The 15,724-nt window shown below is 38.4% G+C and overlaps 1 protein-coding gene across 5 annotated transcripts in view; it reads right to left on the bottom strand.

Moving 5' to 3' along the window:
- The window catches only part of MYO6 (myosin VI), a 257,778-nt gene that overhangs the window by 13,536 nt on the left and 228,518 nt on the right, over window positions 1–15,724 (bottom strand). For 3 of the 5 annotated variants that reach the window (XM_063443007.1, XM_063443009.1, XM_063443008.1), the window contains exons 29-31: window positions 13,687–13,728; window positions 13,217–13,246; window positions 547–585 (exon numbers count right to left, since the gene is read on the bottom strand). The exons of the other annotated variants lie outside the window; for them this stretch is intronic. In XM_063443007.1, the coding sequence (XP_063299077.1) occupies window positions 547–585; window positions 13,217–13,246; window positions 13,687–13,728 (111 nt within the window). The remainder of the gene's footprint in view (window positions 1–546; window positions 586–13,216; window positions 13,247–13,686; window positions 13,729–15,724) is intronic. 5 annotated transcript variants of the gene reach the window in all.

Genomic DNA, 15,724 nt, shown 5'->3' with positions numbered 1-15,724 from the left:
TACTTATCAGATGGAATAATCTACTGCAATATGTTCTAATTCTTTCCTTGGAAATGATAATCTTCTGCAGAATACAAGAGCATTTATAATTTCAAACCCAGCCTTTGTTTGATGTGAAGGTGTATTTTATCTCTATTTTTTCTCTACAATCAAACAATTCAGCGATATGTAATATGCTCATTTGCTGCACTGCAGTGTTCTTGTTGCCACTTGAACAGAAGAATCATAACAGATAATTTCACTTGCTCTTCCCCAAATGAGAAAAAATGAGTTTTATCTCTGCTAACAGATACAAAATATCTAATAATTAAATGTAATGATCAATTTAAGTCAATTACGATTTGCTTGCAAGCATTCTGTGATATTGAGTCGTAAAATTACAGTAATTATACTTCACGTTGGCGATCAAATAAGATGGAATTTTGTTTAGAACATTCAAATTAAAGTGCATATAAGGCGTATAATATTTTTATTATCATAAATATTTTTATTACTAAGTCAAGATTGGACTTGATTAAACAGATTATGCATGCTTTTTTCACCCACCTAGAGAGAATGTCTGACATTTCCTTTGCCATTTCATCCCTATAGGAAAAGGTTTATCAAGACAAGACAATGACCCATTTGAACCAGAATACAAAAGCATTATAAATGTTTATCATAGAGCAAGTAAACCAACATTTTGTCTTATTGTGGTAGGCTCAAAACGACTGCTGCTTACAAACACATGACTGCTTTTAGTTCCTAAAAGAGTCACATATACTAAAGTATGTAAATAGCATTACAAAATAAGAAATTATAAATAAGTATAATATATCTAAGCTGCTTGTTCTGCTGTAGCACATTTGCACATAGTCTATTTTGTGTACCCCTTTAAAGAACTCCTTAGTTGACAATCAAGTGAAAGATGAAGGCAATAAGTTTAATCAGAAAGGGAGGGGAACAGCGCTACAGTACTGATCACAAGGGGGGATAGAGCTGCACACCTGAAAGGAAGGGTAACCCTCAAACCCTTCAGAGAATGGAGAGAACAAAAGACAACAAATACAGGGTGCGCTAAATAAAATAAAGGGAGATGAAAAAGTCTCTATAGGTACAATGTGGGCCTTGAGTGAGTGTTCTTATGTTCTTTCTTTGGGATCTCAGTAGTCGAATATGGAACACAAAAGCAGAGAGGGGAGACCAATAGTGCAAAACCGTAATGCGGAAAGGATCACGAACAACACAGACGTGGAGAAGTGCCAACTTACAATTTAAAGAGCTAAGCCCAGCTCTAGGTAAAACAGCATACAGTGGTATTTAGTACTCCCCACATGTAGGATATTGCTGGACAATTGGAGGTGTCTTCACAAGATACTTTACACCATCCCAGACAGACGTCAGCATATAAAATATATAAAAGATGGAAAAACCCAATGGTGCAATAACTTTGGTAATACTGCAACAACAGACTGGTGGGGATTATTCCACCTGCGCTTGGTTCATAGAGCAGTGTGGCTGCTCTGAACACTGTAAGTACGTTTCATTTTTATTCCACTGTCATTTTATATATGGAAAACACTATGGGCCCTCTCTTGTGATTTTATTTTCATAAGACCGGCACTGCAAGCATCATTAGAGGAATATCCTACACGTGGGGAGTTAAAATACCACTGCATGCTGTTTTACTCAGAGCTGGTCATAGCTCTTTAAATTGTAAGTTGGCACTCTTAGGACCTCAGTGTTGTCTGTTGTTGCAGTATTACCAAAGTTATTGCACCATTGGGTTTTTCCATCTTTTATATATTTTATATGCTGACGTCTGTCTGGGATGGTGTTAAGTATCTTGTGAAGACACCTCCAATTGTCCAGCAATATCCTACATGTGGTGAGTACTAAATACCACTGTATGCTGTTTTACCTAGAGCTGGGCTTAGCTCTTTAAATTGTAAGTTGGCACTTCTCCACATCTGTGTTGTTCGTGATCCTTTCCGCATTACGGTTTTGCACTATTGGTCTCCCCTCTCTGCTTTTGTATTCCATGTTCGACTACTGAGATCCCAAAGAAAGAACATAAGAACACTCACTCAAGGTCCACATTGTACCTATAGAGACTTTTTCATCTCCCTTTATATTTTATTTAGCGCACCCTGTATTTGTTGTCTTTAATAAGTTTAATCAGGCTATTTTAGAAATACATGTTAAATAAATACAATGCATGTGACTGGAATTATGTTGCAATAAACAAACGATTTATTTAAATGAAAAACACTATCCGGTTTAGGCTACACCTATCATATTTAGAAAATGTTATTTAAAAAATAAATACATAAACCCCAATAAATACATCTCCCCAAAAAAGATGATTTTATTTGGTTGTATTCATTTAATGAAGCAATAAGGAATATATATTATAAATGACATCCGTAATGGCAAAAAAATGCGAACTGCACCATTTTAGGAACTCTTGATAGTGAACACCTGAAGCATTGCAATAGCATTATGTATTTGAAATGCTTTAAAAAGTTCCCTATGACTTGCCCAGCATTCAGTGTCATAACTAGTACTTATAAAAGCCCATTAGAGCAGCAAGATGAATTTCAAACTTTTAAGACCTCCAAATATGTAAATTGTCAATCACTGATGGCTGATATCATCTGCATTTTATCATATAAAAAGCAATAGACAACAATTTAAAAAAAATATAAAAGCCAATTATCACACAATAGACAAACTGCCTTCATTATACTAGAATTGTGAATCACTAAAGGACCTGCGAGACCAGTGACGCTCGGGGCCTGCGCGCCCACATTATGCTGTGATTGTTTATGGTTATTGTTTAAGGCTATCGCCCTTTCTCCTCTCCGGTAAAAGAGGGACCTGCATGTCCTGTAACACATTCTCTACATTCTCCTTCTCCTCCTGAGTACGTTAAAACTATAAAAAATTTATTTACAAAAAAAAAATTTCAAAAATGCTCATGGTCAATAAGACGATTAAAAAGCAAAAGGAAACGTATAACTGTCAGAAGGAGAAGAGGAGAGAATGTGAAAACAGCACTAGCCCCTTAAGGACACATGACATGTGGGACATGTCATGATTCCCTTTTATTCCAGAAGTTTGGTCCTTAAGGGGCTAGAGAAGAAGAAAGAGGAAGTCAGTAAAGCACAAATATGACAATTTACTAAATTACTAATTTCTAAAAAGGGAGCGTGCAAAAGGTGCAAAAGAAGGATGAGCAAACATGGCAAAACTAGGTTAGAACTAAAGAGGGCATCGTGTAAGAAACTGATATAAATGTATGAGTGGTGAAAGTTGGAAAGAGAAAAAAGAGAAAAAGAAATGGAGTAGAAAATATTAGAAAGGGGAAGCTGAACAAATGAAAGAGGATCAAAAAAAAAGTGAGGGTACAGAAAAAGCTAGAAAGAGAACTTAGAAATATGAGAGTAAACAAATAAGAAAGTATAGAAGGGAAGCATAAAAGGATAGGAAAATGAGGAGGAGACAAACAAAATGGAGCCTGGCCAATCCAAAACGAGAGATTTTTAAACTGTCTGGAAACTCAAAGACCATGTGAAGGAGCTATCTATGTTCTTGGGGGGTTCCAATAATCCCAAGGGTTAATCAAATCATTAATTTAGGTTTCCCGGCAATAAAGGTTACCTTGGAGAAATAATTGGCTAATATCAGGTACTAGGTACCACCATGTAATTTGTGTCATCATCATATTCTGTTTTTATTGCGGCTGTTGCAATTTAGTATATAATCTTTTGACCAAAAACATATGTTCTATAATACATAGGAAGCAGGGCCGGACTGGGAGAAAAATTCGTCCCGGGCATTTTTCTATCACAGCGGCCCACTAAGGGGGCGGGGCAGAAAAGGTGTGTTTTGTCATCACCAATGACAAGCACGCCCCCTCTCAAAGTGAGCATGTTGGTTCAATGCTCTTCCAGGGCAGACCATGCAAAGAGCTCTGCTGAAGAGCTCTAGCATGAGAAAAAAAGCCCTATATTTGTTCTGCACGGCGCAAGCAAATTTAATAACATGCTTGCACTGTCACTACTTGCAATTTGTCTCTGGTGTCTCTATAAATGGATATCCAGAGACAAAAATGCCAGGAAAGAGTACTGTGCATGTGTTTGGAGCCTGCTTGTGGTATTGCGTGTGTGTAGAGTGAGCTGATTGTGGTGTGGTATTGTGTAATAAGGTTGGTTTTAGTCATGTTGTGTTTGTGGTGTTATGTGATGCATATGTGGCTAGGGGCTGTAGAGAATGTGTGTATAGGGGATATAGCAAGTGTGTGCATACAGGCTATAGTGTGTGTGTGTGTGTGTGTAGGTGATGTAGTGTTTGTAGAAAGTGTGTGTTTAGGGGTGTAGTATGTGTTTGCTTACAAGGAATCTAGTGTGTGTATAGGGGATCCAGAGTGTGTGTGTTAAGAGTGGTGTGTGTGTGTGTATGTATATGTGTATGTGTATATATATATATATATATATATATATATATATATATTTGGAAGTATTGTGTATGTGTGTGGTGCAGTGTGTATGTGAGGGGTGCAGTATGTGTGTGTGATGGATGCTGTGTGTGACAGTGCTGTGCGTGTGATGTGTGTGATAGTGCTGTGTGTCAGAGTGCTGTGTATGCTGTGTGTGAGTGCTGTGTATGCTGTGTGTGAGTGCTGTGTGTGAGAGTGCTGTGTGTGTGAGTGCTGTGTGTGAGAGTGCTGTGTGTGAGAGTGCTGTGTGTGAGTGCTGTGTGTGAGAGTGCTGTGGATGATGTGTGTGAGATTGCTGTGGATGATGTGTGTGAGAGTGCTGAGTGGGATGTGTGTGAGAGTGCTGAGTGGGATGTGTGTGACTGATGGGTGTGAGAGTGCTGTATATGATGTGTGTGAGTGCTGAGTGGGATGTGTGTGACTGCTGTGTGTGAGAGTGCTGAGTGTGATGGGTGTGAGTGACAGTGCTGTGTGTGAGAGTGCTGCTGTGTATAAATGTTAGAATGGATTGTGTGTGTGTGGGGGGGGGGGCTGTAAATAAACAAATAAAATAAAAGGCATTATGTTCCCCCCTCCCTTCTTACCTTTAGCCTGGGAGGGGGGGGACCAGCACGCTGGTACCTGGGACTGGGAGGCTGGGTGGCGGTGTTCCCTGGTGGTCCTCGTGGTGAGTGAACTCTAGCCTGCGGGCTAGAGTTCACTCTCGCGAGATCCGGTTGTTGCCAACGTTCCGGCTCTCGCGAGAGGAAGCCGGCGGAGCTGCAAGTTAGAGCTCCGCCAGGTCCTCTCTCCGGGCAGGCTGGCTCCCTCCCTCTCTCCCCGCCGGCGGCCGCATTTCTATTCAAGTGGGCCGGTGAGGGAGATCTCTGATCTCCCCACCGGCCCGTCATGGAATACAGCGGGGCTGGCGCTCTAATAGTGCCGGCCCTGCATAGACCGGCAGGGGAGATCCTGTGACCTCCCCTGCCGGCCTCGGCCCATGGCCACTGCGGCCCACCGGGCTATTTGCCCGGTGTGCCCGATGGCCAGTCCGGGCCTGATAGGAAGCCACATAAATGGAACAGTAGTGACTAGGGAGATTCACAGTTGGCTAGATGGATTTTTGGATGTTACAAGAAAGTTTAATTTATCAAAATAAATTTAGAAGAAATGCAATTGCACTAATAATAGGATCCTATTTAATATTAACATGTATTGGAAATTAATCAAGAAAAACCAGGAGCTATTTTGGGGCACAGGGCTTAAAGCTGATAGACATTTTTTTTTTTCCATGCTGATTGCTAGTTATTTTGCACTTTTCTACAGCACCTGTTTTTGCCTTGATATATCACCCCGTAATTTTCTTATTTTATTTTACAAAGTAGAAATATACATGTTCTTCAGAGTAATATGAAATAAAGACCTTATAATGATAAAAGGTTGCTGTAGAATGTGAGCAAATTGTCACATACATGACACTCAATTAAAAAAAATACTTTTCTTTTCCTGATTAAAAATAAGTACATTTGAATATCTAGGACAGCATTTCAGATATAATCTAGTCTAAACTTGAAAATGAAGTGGGTGTAGAGACATGTCGATGTAACGTTAGGTGTTGTAAGATTTTACTTTGAAGTGAAAGCTTTCTTAATACTCGATAACCTCATTGTGCAGAGAAAAAGTATAAAAATGAATGCATAATTGGATATTATTTTAACAGCAAGAAAGTTAAACCACAGAGCACATTGTACAATAAAGCACCCTAGATTATTTAGAATGCTATCTTAAATCTCCTGTATTGTTTGTGTGCCTATATCAATCATTTTAAAATTATGGCCCTCCTGACAACCTAAAACCATCTCTATGCTTAGTTTTGGTTGCCGAAGATTCATGGAAGTTGAATCTCGAGTCATAAGACTTGCTTTTCTCACAGAAATATCTCATTTGCAGTGATGTTACTACTGCAAGGAATTCTGGATGGGCATATGCACATACATTTAACAAAAATATCACCTTTTTGCCTAATTATAGCATTTTAAACATGGGTTCCTTGGAGTCTATGTTTGCTATATACAGCAACTTTGAAAGACAACTCAGTAAGAGATGCAAAGTCAGTAAAGGTGATACTTTGTTGAATCATTTGCATGTGTCCACCCAGAATCCCTTGCATTAGTAACATCACTGCAAATTTGAGATTTATGTGGGAGCAAGTATTATGACTTGACTGGTGTGTGCAGATATGTTTAACAATGTAACCAATATATATATATTTATATGTAACCAAATTATTTGCTTACATTAAGAATTGTCAAATTGAAAACTTAAGAAAACTTAAACTTAAGAAATAATGTAATTCTGCATTCCCATATCTGGAAGGAGGTATATTAAGACTAAGAATAGATTTCTTACTGGATCTGACTCCTTTAAATTAGGGTTTGCTGCTGAAATTTGAGCATAAATCAAGAGCAAAGCTCATGATAACAAAATGGGGAATGGAGTTTATCAGGGTTTCAAATAATAAAAATGGAATTCTATATATGCTATACACTGCCACTCTCAGATTAGGAAAGACAGTGTGCTGCTAAATAGGTTCTTGGTAATAATACAACTTCTTTAATTTATTGAGTATGTAATGAATTTGCCAACACTAATCCTCATATAAATCTTTGCTGCACGCAAAGGAAAATGAAGTAGCTTGTTAATTGACTCGTCTATATTTCCAAAATGGGAAATTGAAAAAGGCAGCTTGCTTATTATATTTATACATTGCACTATGCTCATAATAAATAGTACATTGAGTTACTGATGCAAAGGAAGACACCGCAGCCTTTACAGTGCTCTACCGACTAAACTGTGTTTACAGACTGAATGAATGCTAAGCTTTAAAATGATCTCTACTCTGTACTAGTATAATTGCAGGAAATGTACGATTGTAGGCGTAGGTATAGAAAGACAATGGAGCAATTAACTGGTAATATGCAAAGCCTTTATAACGACACATTTTACAAAGTTAAATGGATTAAAAAAACTTGTTTGTGAAAATGTAAAGACTCACGTAGTCATGTCACAAGAATGGCTGATATTACTTACAAGCAGTGCAGTGAAACAATTGAAAAGCAGAGGCACTAACAGATAATTAGATTGGACAGACATCAGTCTACAATACCTAGAAACATAAATCCACTGTGTTATTACTGCATGTCCAACTATCTCGCAGGTTTTATAAATCATGCGTAGAAAGCGAAACACTTTTTCTTTTTAAACGGAATTTGGAGTGTATAAAAAGCCCAAGTTGTCTTTCCTTCATGCATGCAGTCTATTCTTTTCATTATCCATCCTCAGCACAGGATTACTTGCAAAGAGCACATCTACAGCTCAAGTGGTGTCACAGCATTCAGCTTGATACCAGGTCAAGATAATCAGGATGGAGAGTTTTTAAGCACACCCTTGCTGTTACATCAAGAGCAGAATGCCATAGCTACTAAGCAAGGCAGTTAAAAGGGTACAGGATGTTTATGTGGAACCTCGGCTTTGTGGAGTGGCAATCAGTCTGGATGTAATGTGATGTTTCCAATATATTAAGCCTTATTTCATGCAGCAACGTGTTTACAAGACTATACTGATTTAGAATACAATATTTAAATTTCCAATGATTTATTTTTGCTCTGGGGATTCCTGAACATCCAGTACACCATGAGAATCATGTTAGAACAAAGACATGAGTGGATATTACTTTAAGAATAATTGTGGCTTTCACATAGATAACCTTAAATCATAACCACTTTTGCTAAAGCCCTTTTGGTAACACCACCATTATGAACACAAGTGCTAATCTTAAGAATGATCTGAGTAACCTCACACTTAAGGACATTCCAATTAAAGTCACATCCTCTATTTTCTATCATATATTATTATTATTATTATGATCTTAATATTTCTTTAATGACAAATGGTTAACCCTTTGACATATTTAGCTCTAGGGCATTGTTAAGAGCAGCGCTCAATCAATGTGTTTGGCTGTATAGGTGTTATATTAGGCATATGTTTTCTCCATATTTACATTTGCGGTAATAACACAACTCTATGATTCACTATATTCTCACAAGTAAATATGGATTTGTAATTTGTTTAAAATTAATTAATTTTTTCCCTTTTTAAAAGACATTATTTAAGCTGATGATAGGTCATACTTAAATAATGTCATGGGAGGAAACTTGCCCTTCATAAATTCTTCCAAATGAGAGATGAGAAAAAAGCCAAAGACTTAGGCTTCGACAATAGGGAATATCAATGCCTGTTGGATCTAGTATCCCTCCTTGAGTCTAATGACAATATGTCCCCCCCACCATACACGGATCTGCATCCCAAGAGTAAATTCACTCCAAATATCCGGGACTATAAAAATATTGATATGTTCGTTGAATCAACTACCAATATGATCAGAAATCTAGATATAGATACTCTAAAGATCAAACCCAGACATAACCTCACCAAAAAAGAATGGAAAGCTATGACTGATTTGAGAGACAACGAACATGTCATTATTAAACCGGCAGACAAGGGGGGCAATATTGTTATTCTCAATAGACCCCACTATATTCAGCTGGCTGAAAGAATCCTGAATGATGAAAGCACATATAAAGTTCTACCATCCAATCCGACCACAAAATTTCTGTCTGAGTTCAAAGTCCTACTTGACAGAGCATTTGATGACGGAATACTTACCAAGGAAGAACATGCTAGCATTTATGTAAAAAATCCAGTAATATCGACATTCTACTGTCTTCCTAAAATACATAAGGGTTATGAACCACTTACGGCAAGACCAATTGTGTCTGGTACCAACAATCTCACATGTATAGGCAGTAGATATGTCGATAAAATCCTTCGTCCGTATGTGGAGGAACTACCGTCCTACCTTAGGGACACCAAAGATACCCTAAGATGTATTGCGTCTATTGAAGTACCCCAGGGAGCCATGCTATGTAGCCTCGATGTGGAGGCACTGTACTCCTCAATACCACATCTGGGAGGAATACAGCATACAGGTTCCTTCCTCGAAACAAGGGGCCCTAACCACTCACGTCATACCACATTTGTACTCGACCTCCTCAAGTTCATCTTGACCCATAACTTTTTTCTCTTTGACAATAAATTCTACCACCAGGTGCAGGGGACTGCGATGGGGACGTCTTGTGCCCCCTCGTATGCAAACCTGCACCTGGGCTGGTGGGAAAAACATATCGTCTATTCTGAACGTATGAAACGCTATATGGACTTTGTCCACGTCTGGAAACGTTATATTGACGATATTATGGTCATTTGGACAGGCACAAAGGAGCTCTTTATTGAGTTTGTGGGGGTTCTGAATGATAATGATCTCAATTTACGTTTGACGATGGAAATTGGGACATCTTCATTGAACTTTCTTGACTGCACATTCACTATCACTAAAGATCTAAAGATACAAACCTCTCTCTACCGTAAACCTACATCAACTAATAACATGCTCAATTGGAGTAGTTACCACCCTAACCCTCTGAAAAGGGGCATCCCAGTGGGACAATGCCTTCGACTAAAAAGGAATTGCTCCACTGAGAAAGACTTCATAGAAAAAGCGGCACTGCTAAGAACGAGATTCAAAGCCAAGGGTTACCCTAACAGATGCCTGAAACAGGCATACCAGCGGGCACTCTTGAGTGATCGTGAGGTGCTGCTTGACAACATCCCGAAACCCGCACCCCCGAAAGTAATCCGCTGTGTGGCGAATTTTGACGCAGGCTGGGATATCTCCAAAAAAATTATGGCTAGATTCTGGCCATTACTCACACAAGATAGACATCTTAAAGATGTGATTCCATCACACGTCTCCATAACAGCAAAGAGGGGTAGGAATCTAAAGGACTTTCTAGTCCCAAGCCATCTGTCTAAATACAGTAAACAGAAGAAAAATTGGCTTAATGTCTATGGCACTTACCAATGCGGACGCTGCGTAGCCTGCAGCTACATAGATAGAGATTCCAAAGCTATAACTGATTCCTCTGGGGCACATAAGACCCTGATTAAACAATTTTTCAATTGTAATTCAACGGGACTGGTTTATCTCCTCACATGCAAATGTGGCAAAAAATATGTGGGGAAAACAATACGTCCCTTCAAGAGGCGCATGATGGAACATGTTCACTCGGTTGCATCCGACAGAGACACCCCTGTGGCTAGACATGCTAGAACACACCAGGGTGATACATCTAGATGCTTCAAATTCGCAGGGGTAGAAAAAGTCCATGTGGGCAAAAGAGGGGGAGACCTGGATCTGATCCTTAGGAGGAGAGAATGTTTTTGGATTCAGACATTAAACACCATGTCCCCAAATGGCCTCAATGAAGGCTTTTCCTTCACCCCTTTTATTCTATAATGAGATTTCTCTCTATAGTTATTAATCCTTCACATGTTGTTACACTTGTCTGTCTGTTTATGTACACATTAATTGTACACAACACATCTTTATCAGGTCATCATTATGAACTAAACTGCTAGTGGCCAAACCTAAGTTCTACCAGTCAGCTACTAATATGAATCCCTTTACAGTATCCATTCCTGATATGAGAATACATGGATACTGTAAGGTTTATCCTTCAGCTGGGCAAGGTCTATTTAACTCCCAGCTTTTTCTATAAGGACTCTACTATTATATATTAAAAGTTTATTAACAGATTTATCCCACTGCTGTCAAACTCACAAGGCACTCCAGCCGACGAACCTGTCAGTATTACATAGTGGGTATCTGTTTCGGCACTTAGTCCCGCCCCCACCCGCACCGATTGGTTAGAGCCTGCAAGACGTATGGCTCGTATACCAATCACGGACGGGGGTGGATCTATCTGGAGCTCCGACTCTTAGTCCCGCCCCCCATCCGCTCTGATTGGTCAAAGTCCGTAAGATTGACGGCTCTGACACACATCACGAACGCTGGGCGGTCCTTATTGTAACTCCGCCCGTGCCGACTACTGATTGGCTGGATCTCGGCCACCTTCTCATATTTAAAAAGTACTCTCGAGCATTTGCTCATTGACAGCCTTTGAGAAAGGCGCTCTTTACAGCGCCGAAACGCGTTAGGCAAGCAGGCAGCAAAAGATGATGATTTTATAATCACGTTTGATTTCCACTTCACTATGTTTGGGGTGTTGTATTAGGTTAAGAGGAGCTGGGGCCTGTTTGGAGATTTTTTGGAGGGAACAAGAGAGTAGGACTATTATAACTACTAGCCGGTGTTTTTTTGGTAGGATAGATAAGTGTACTATACTACTCTACTAGCCCCACTTTGACCAGTCAGTTCAGACAGCACTGAGGCTAGTTCCAAGTAGTTGGGTGTCCGGTGATGTCTACTAGGGGGACTGTTTAGTCTCCTTAACTATCATTCATTGGTTCTAAACCAGTGACATCCTTTCACACTATCTACCTATACTATATGCTTATATAGGAACACTCTACATTGTAGAAGCCGTCTATCCCATAATTGGGGGTTTTCCCCTATTGGCATTTAATTATTCATGTGTGGCCATATGAGTTTTCATGTAACTCCTTATGTTACAATACCCTTTAGTGTAACTCTGTGGAGACGTTTATGTCTCTATACCTCTATATGACTATACGGTTCTTGATCCTGGCTGGCAATTAGTAGCCAGCGTGTCAGACTACCTGGAGGTTCCTTTTTACACTAGTTCTCAGCACTTGTATGCTACTGGGGAACCACATCATATATATTTTATTGCTGTTGGTCCTACTAGCACTTAGTGCCTCACTTATGGCCACATTTACCTGTATGCTACACTGCTTATTGCAGCACCCGCAAGTGTATATTTTGTTGAGACCTCATTGTCTCTATACTTCCATATGAGTACACACGATTGTGGTTCTACGCTGCACTCCCTAAGCTTTGTGTCATACTAGCGTATGCTTCCTTAACCAGCACCTTAGGGTTTGGTTCTGTCTACGCATTAGCCGGTTAGTAGATTAGTCATTGTCTTCTACCACTTATATTCCCTATCATTGAGGTATATATCCAGTACACATTGGTCTAAATTGATACCTCTCCCATTACTCCCTGAGCCCCTCAATATCTCCTCTTTTTGTTTTACCACTTTGGTGTTTTTCTATTTGTCTACTTAGTATATTTTTTTCGTTATGTTTTATTGATTGTTCATGATTATGTATACCTAATTAAAGATTATAATTTTAACAGACAGCAGAGCCTAGTATCTCACCGGTGTTACCTAGACCACTGGTCGTTGGTTTACACCATCTACTTTCTCCTTTTGATGATAGGTCATATAGACAACTGATCTAAGATCCACAACATTATACATGCGTCAAATATATATAAAAACCATATCACGAGAAAGGGGATAGGACGGAGAAATAGGGAGCCCCGAGTCCAGGGAATACACTCAACAATTTTCTTTTCTTTTAAGTTCTCAGAATGCATGTAGGGGTAAAAGGCTGGAATACAGGAAACTGTGCCCCAACAACAGCATAGGGACTAAAGATGAATCCTCCTTACCTAGTCATGCTCCAAGGGATCTATTTATCAAGCTGTTTAATTATTCTTATTGTGCATAATTGTGCATAACATGAAGTCACTAACGTGTTTATTTAGCAGCAGTGGTGTGAGCATTTAAACCTGGCTTGCAAATAAAACACAAATTAGTAAAAATGATACTAATGGTCAATAAAAAATAAAACAAATATTTGACATACATTGTCATTTTGGTCTTTTCACTGCCAGCCCTGGAAACAGAAGACATGCTAAGTTAGTATAAAATACTTTTCCAATTAATCATTTTTCTGGCAATCTCTAGATTTGAAGAGGCCACCCCATGCACCCAGTCCCTTTTGATTTAATATATAATGATCTCGGTTTGAGGTCCGCAAAGGATTATGAAATATTTTCCACTTTGCTTTAATCTTTTCAACTATTCCACAGGATAAAATGATTAGTAAAAATGAAATTACCAATAATTAAGAAACCTTTGCTTTAGCAATTATTTCTACCAACCCCCCGCAAATTCTTTTATTCTCTTTGAACTTTCTCAATTCTCATAATTGTTTATTCATTTGCATTGATTTGTTATTAATTTGATTTTTTTGTCCTTCAGTTCAAACTCATACATGCAGCACACACGAGTAATTACAAAATAAATATTTGTGTAGGAGGTAGTGCTTCATACTTAGAATATACTGAGGAGGGCTGAATGCTTTCCGCCTTTTCACTGTAGGGAGAGAGCAGGAATAATTTCACAGGAAGAACAAAGAGAGGACATCATGCAAACACTAATAATATAATAAATCTGTTTCAGTAAAGTAAGTATAAAAAAACAAAAAACATTCAATCACCATTCAAGTGCATAGAACCCTTTCTTTTTGCCGCTCTTGTTTTCTTTAATTAATTGAGTCCATAAACAAATCGATTCGTCAGAATCTAAATCCTTTAAATCCACACCAAAACAAATTGATTCGTCGGAGAATAATTTATTTCCTGGACGAATCAATTTGTTCAGATGTGGATTAAAAGGTCTTGATAGATAGACAGATATAGACAGAGAGATAGAGAAATATAAGAACACGCTCATTTGAATAAAAGCAGGTAAACTTTCCTTCATGCATTGTCCTAGCAGAATTGCTAACAGATGTATCGATTTTAAACATGTGCATTTATTGCAATCTTCTTTAAACAAAATGATTCTCTGGACGACAAATTGACTAGTCCGGCATAGAACCCCTTTGATGACGATTTGTTTGACAATGATTCGATAAGTCCAGCATAGAACCCATTTTTATTAGGTTTTCAACTGATTCTATGTTCTCTTATCACAGCTTCCACTGCCCATGCAAGGTCAATAGACCTGTTTATAAGCAATAATTGGCTAGGATTTCTAATATCTAACAGTAAATTGGAATGGCAGTGAAACATATATCAAACTTAATTCCATAGGCAAACAATTTATATAAAAAAAAAAAAAAAAATAACCTAATCTGCTTTATTCGTTCTTGCATTAAATTATTTTTCCATCTCTTAGTAAACTGTTTGCTGTCTCGGTCTCTTTACCAGTGGGAAATAAATGGCTGCTTAGTCGCTGGCATTCAGAACGCAATCTGTATTAGCTTAAGGCGATTGCTCATACTTTTTTTTTTTTTTTGGCATTTAGTGCAGATAACTGCAATCAAAGTATCCAATGTCAACATATTGAAAATTGAAAACTAAGAAAGCAAAATATAAATTGATACTTCTGTTAAACCACTTTTAAAATAGAAACACGTCTTTACTTCATTATAAATTTACTGCCATAACTGTTTATATATCAAGTAACAGGAAAAAGCTATTTTACTCAGGTAACCGCCAGCTTGAAATCTACCTAACTGGATTGCTGTATCCAACATAAAGTTAAACTCATGCTAATGTATTGTAACTCCCATGACCTTCAGTCTCAGACAGATTTCAACACGTCACTTAATGCTACTTGTTTGTCACACAAGGTTAGTTATTGGACAACTCTGTGGCAAATAATGGGATTTTATTAATCTTTACAGAAGAATTGAAATTAGCAGATCTGACACAAGCAAAATGTATTTCTAGAATGTAATTGGAATTTTGAAGAAGAAGTCCAGATTTCCCAATACACCTGATTTCATTGTTCCACCATTCTGATTTTGTTCCCTAGAGCCCCCAGGTGCAGGACAACTGTCCTCAGGCAGCACAGCGCGATAGGAACATGAGAAGCGATTGCGCAGTGAACAGGTACTAGAACCTTGCTTTAGCAGCACTCTGTGCATGGTCCTATAGGTTGGGGGCCAGAAAGATAGACCCCTTTAGTGGGCATCATTGCCCCTTTGTCAGTTGGGCCTGCCCATTAAGGTTGTCTTGCCTATGTTGATCTCATACCTACTAATGTTGAGAGGTCTGTGTCTCCCACACAACCAGCATACAGCAAAGGAGGTTATTTCTGAACTGGTAATTGTGGATAATTCAAAAAAGAATTTTAGATCAGATTGCTAAATTGGAAAAAATTGCTGAATTGGAGAATGTTCTCTATTCCTCTACTTTAATTTAACATTTACAATTCCAAAATCTATACAACGCAATTTTAAGCTTATCAGACATTGCTGTCCCTGTTATTTTAAAAACGGCATACTATTTTAATCAAAATTATTAGTGCATTTCCAACAGAACTGTAACATTTTCTTTTAAACAAGAAATATTTGACATTT

Source organism: Pelobates fuscus, chromosome 2, assembly GCF_036172605.1.
Source record: "Pelobates fuscus isolate aPelFus1 chromosome 2, aPelFus1.pri, whole genome shotgun sequence".
In the NCBI taxonomy this organism is placed as follows: Eukaryota; Metazoa; Chordata; class Amphibia; order Anura; family Pelobatidae; genus Pelobates; species Pelobates fuscus.
This window is presented reverse-complemented; position numbering and strand designations above follow the sequence as displayed.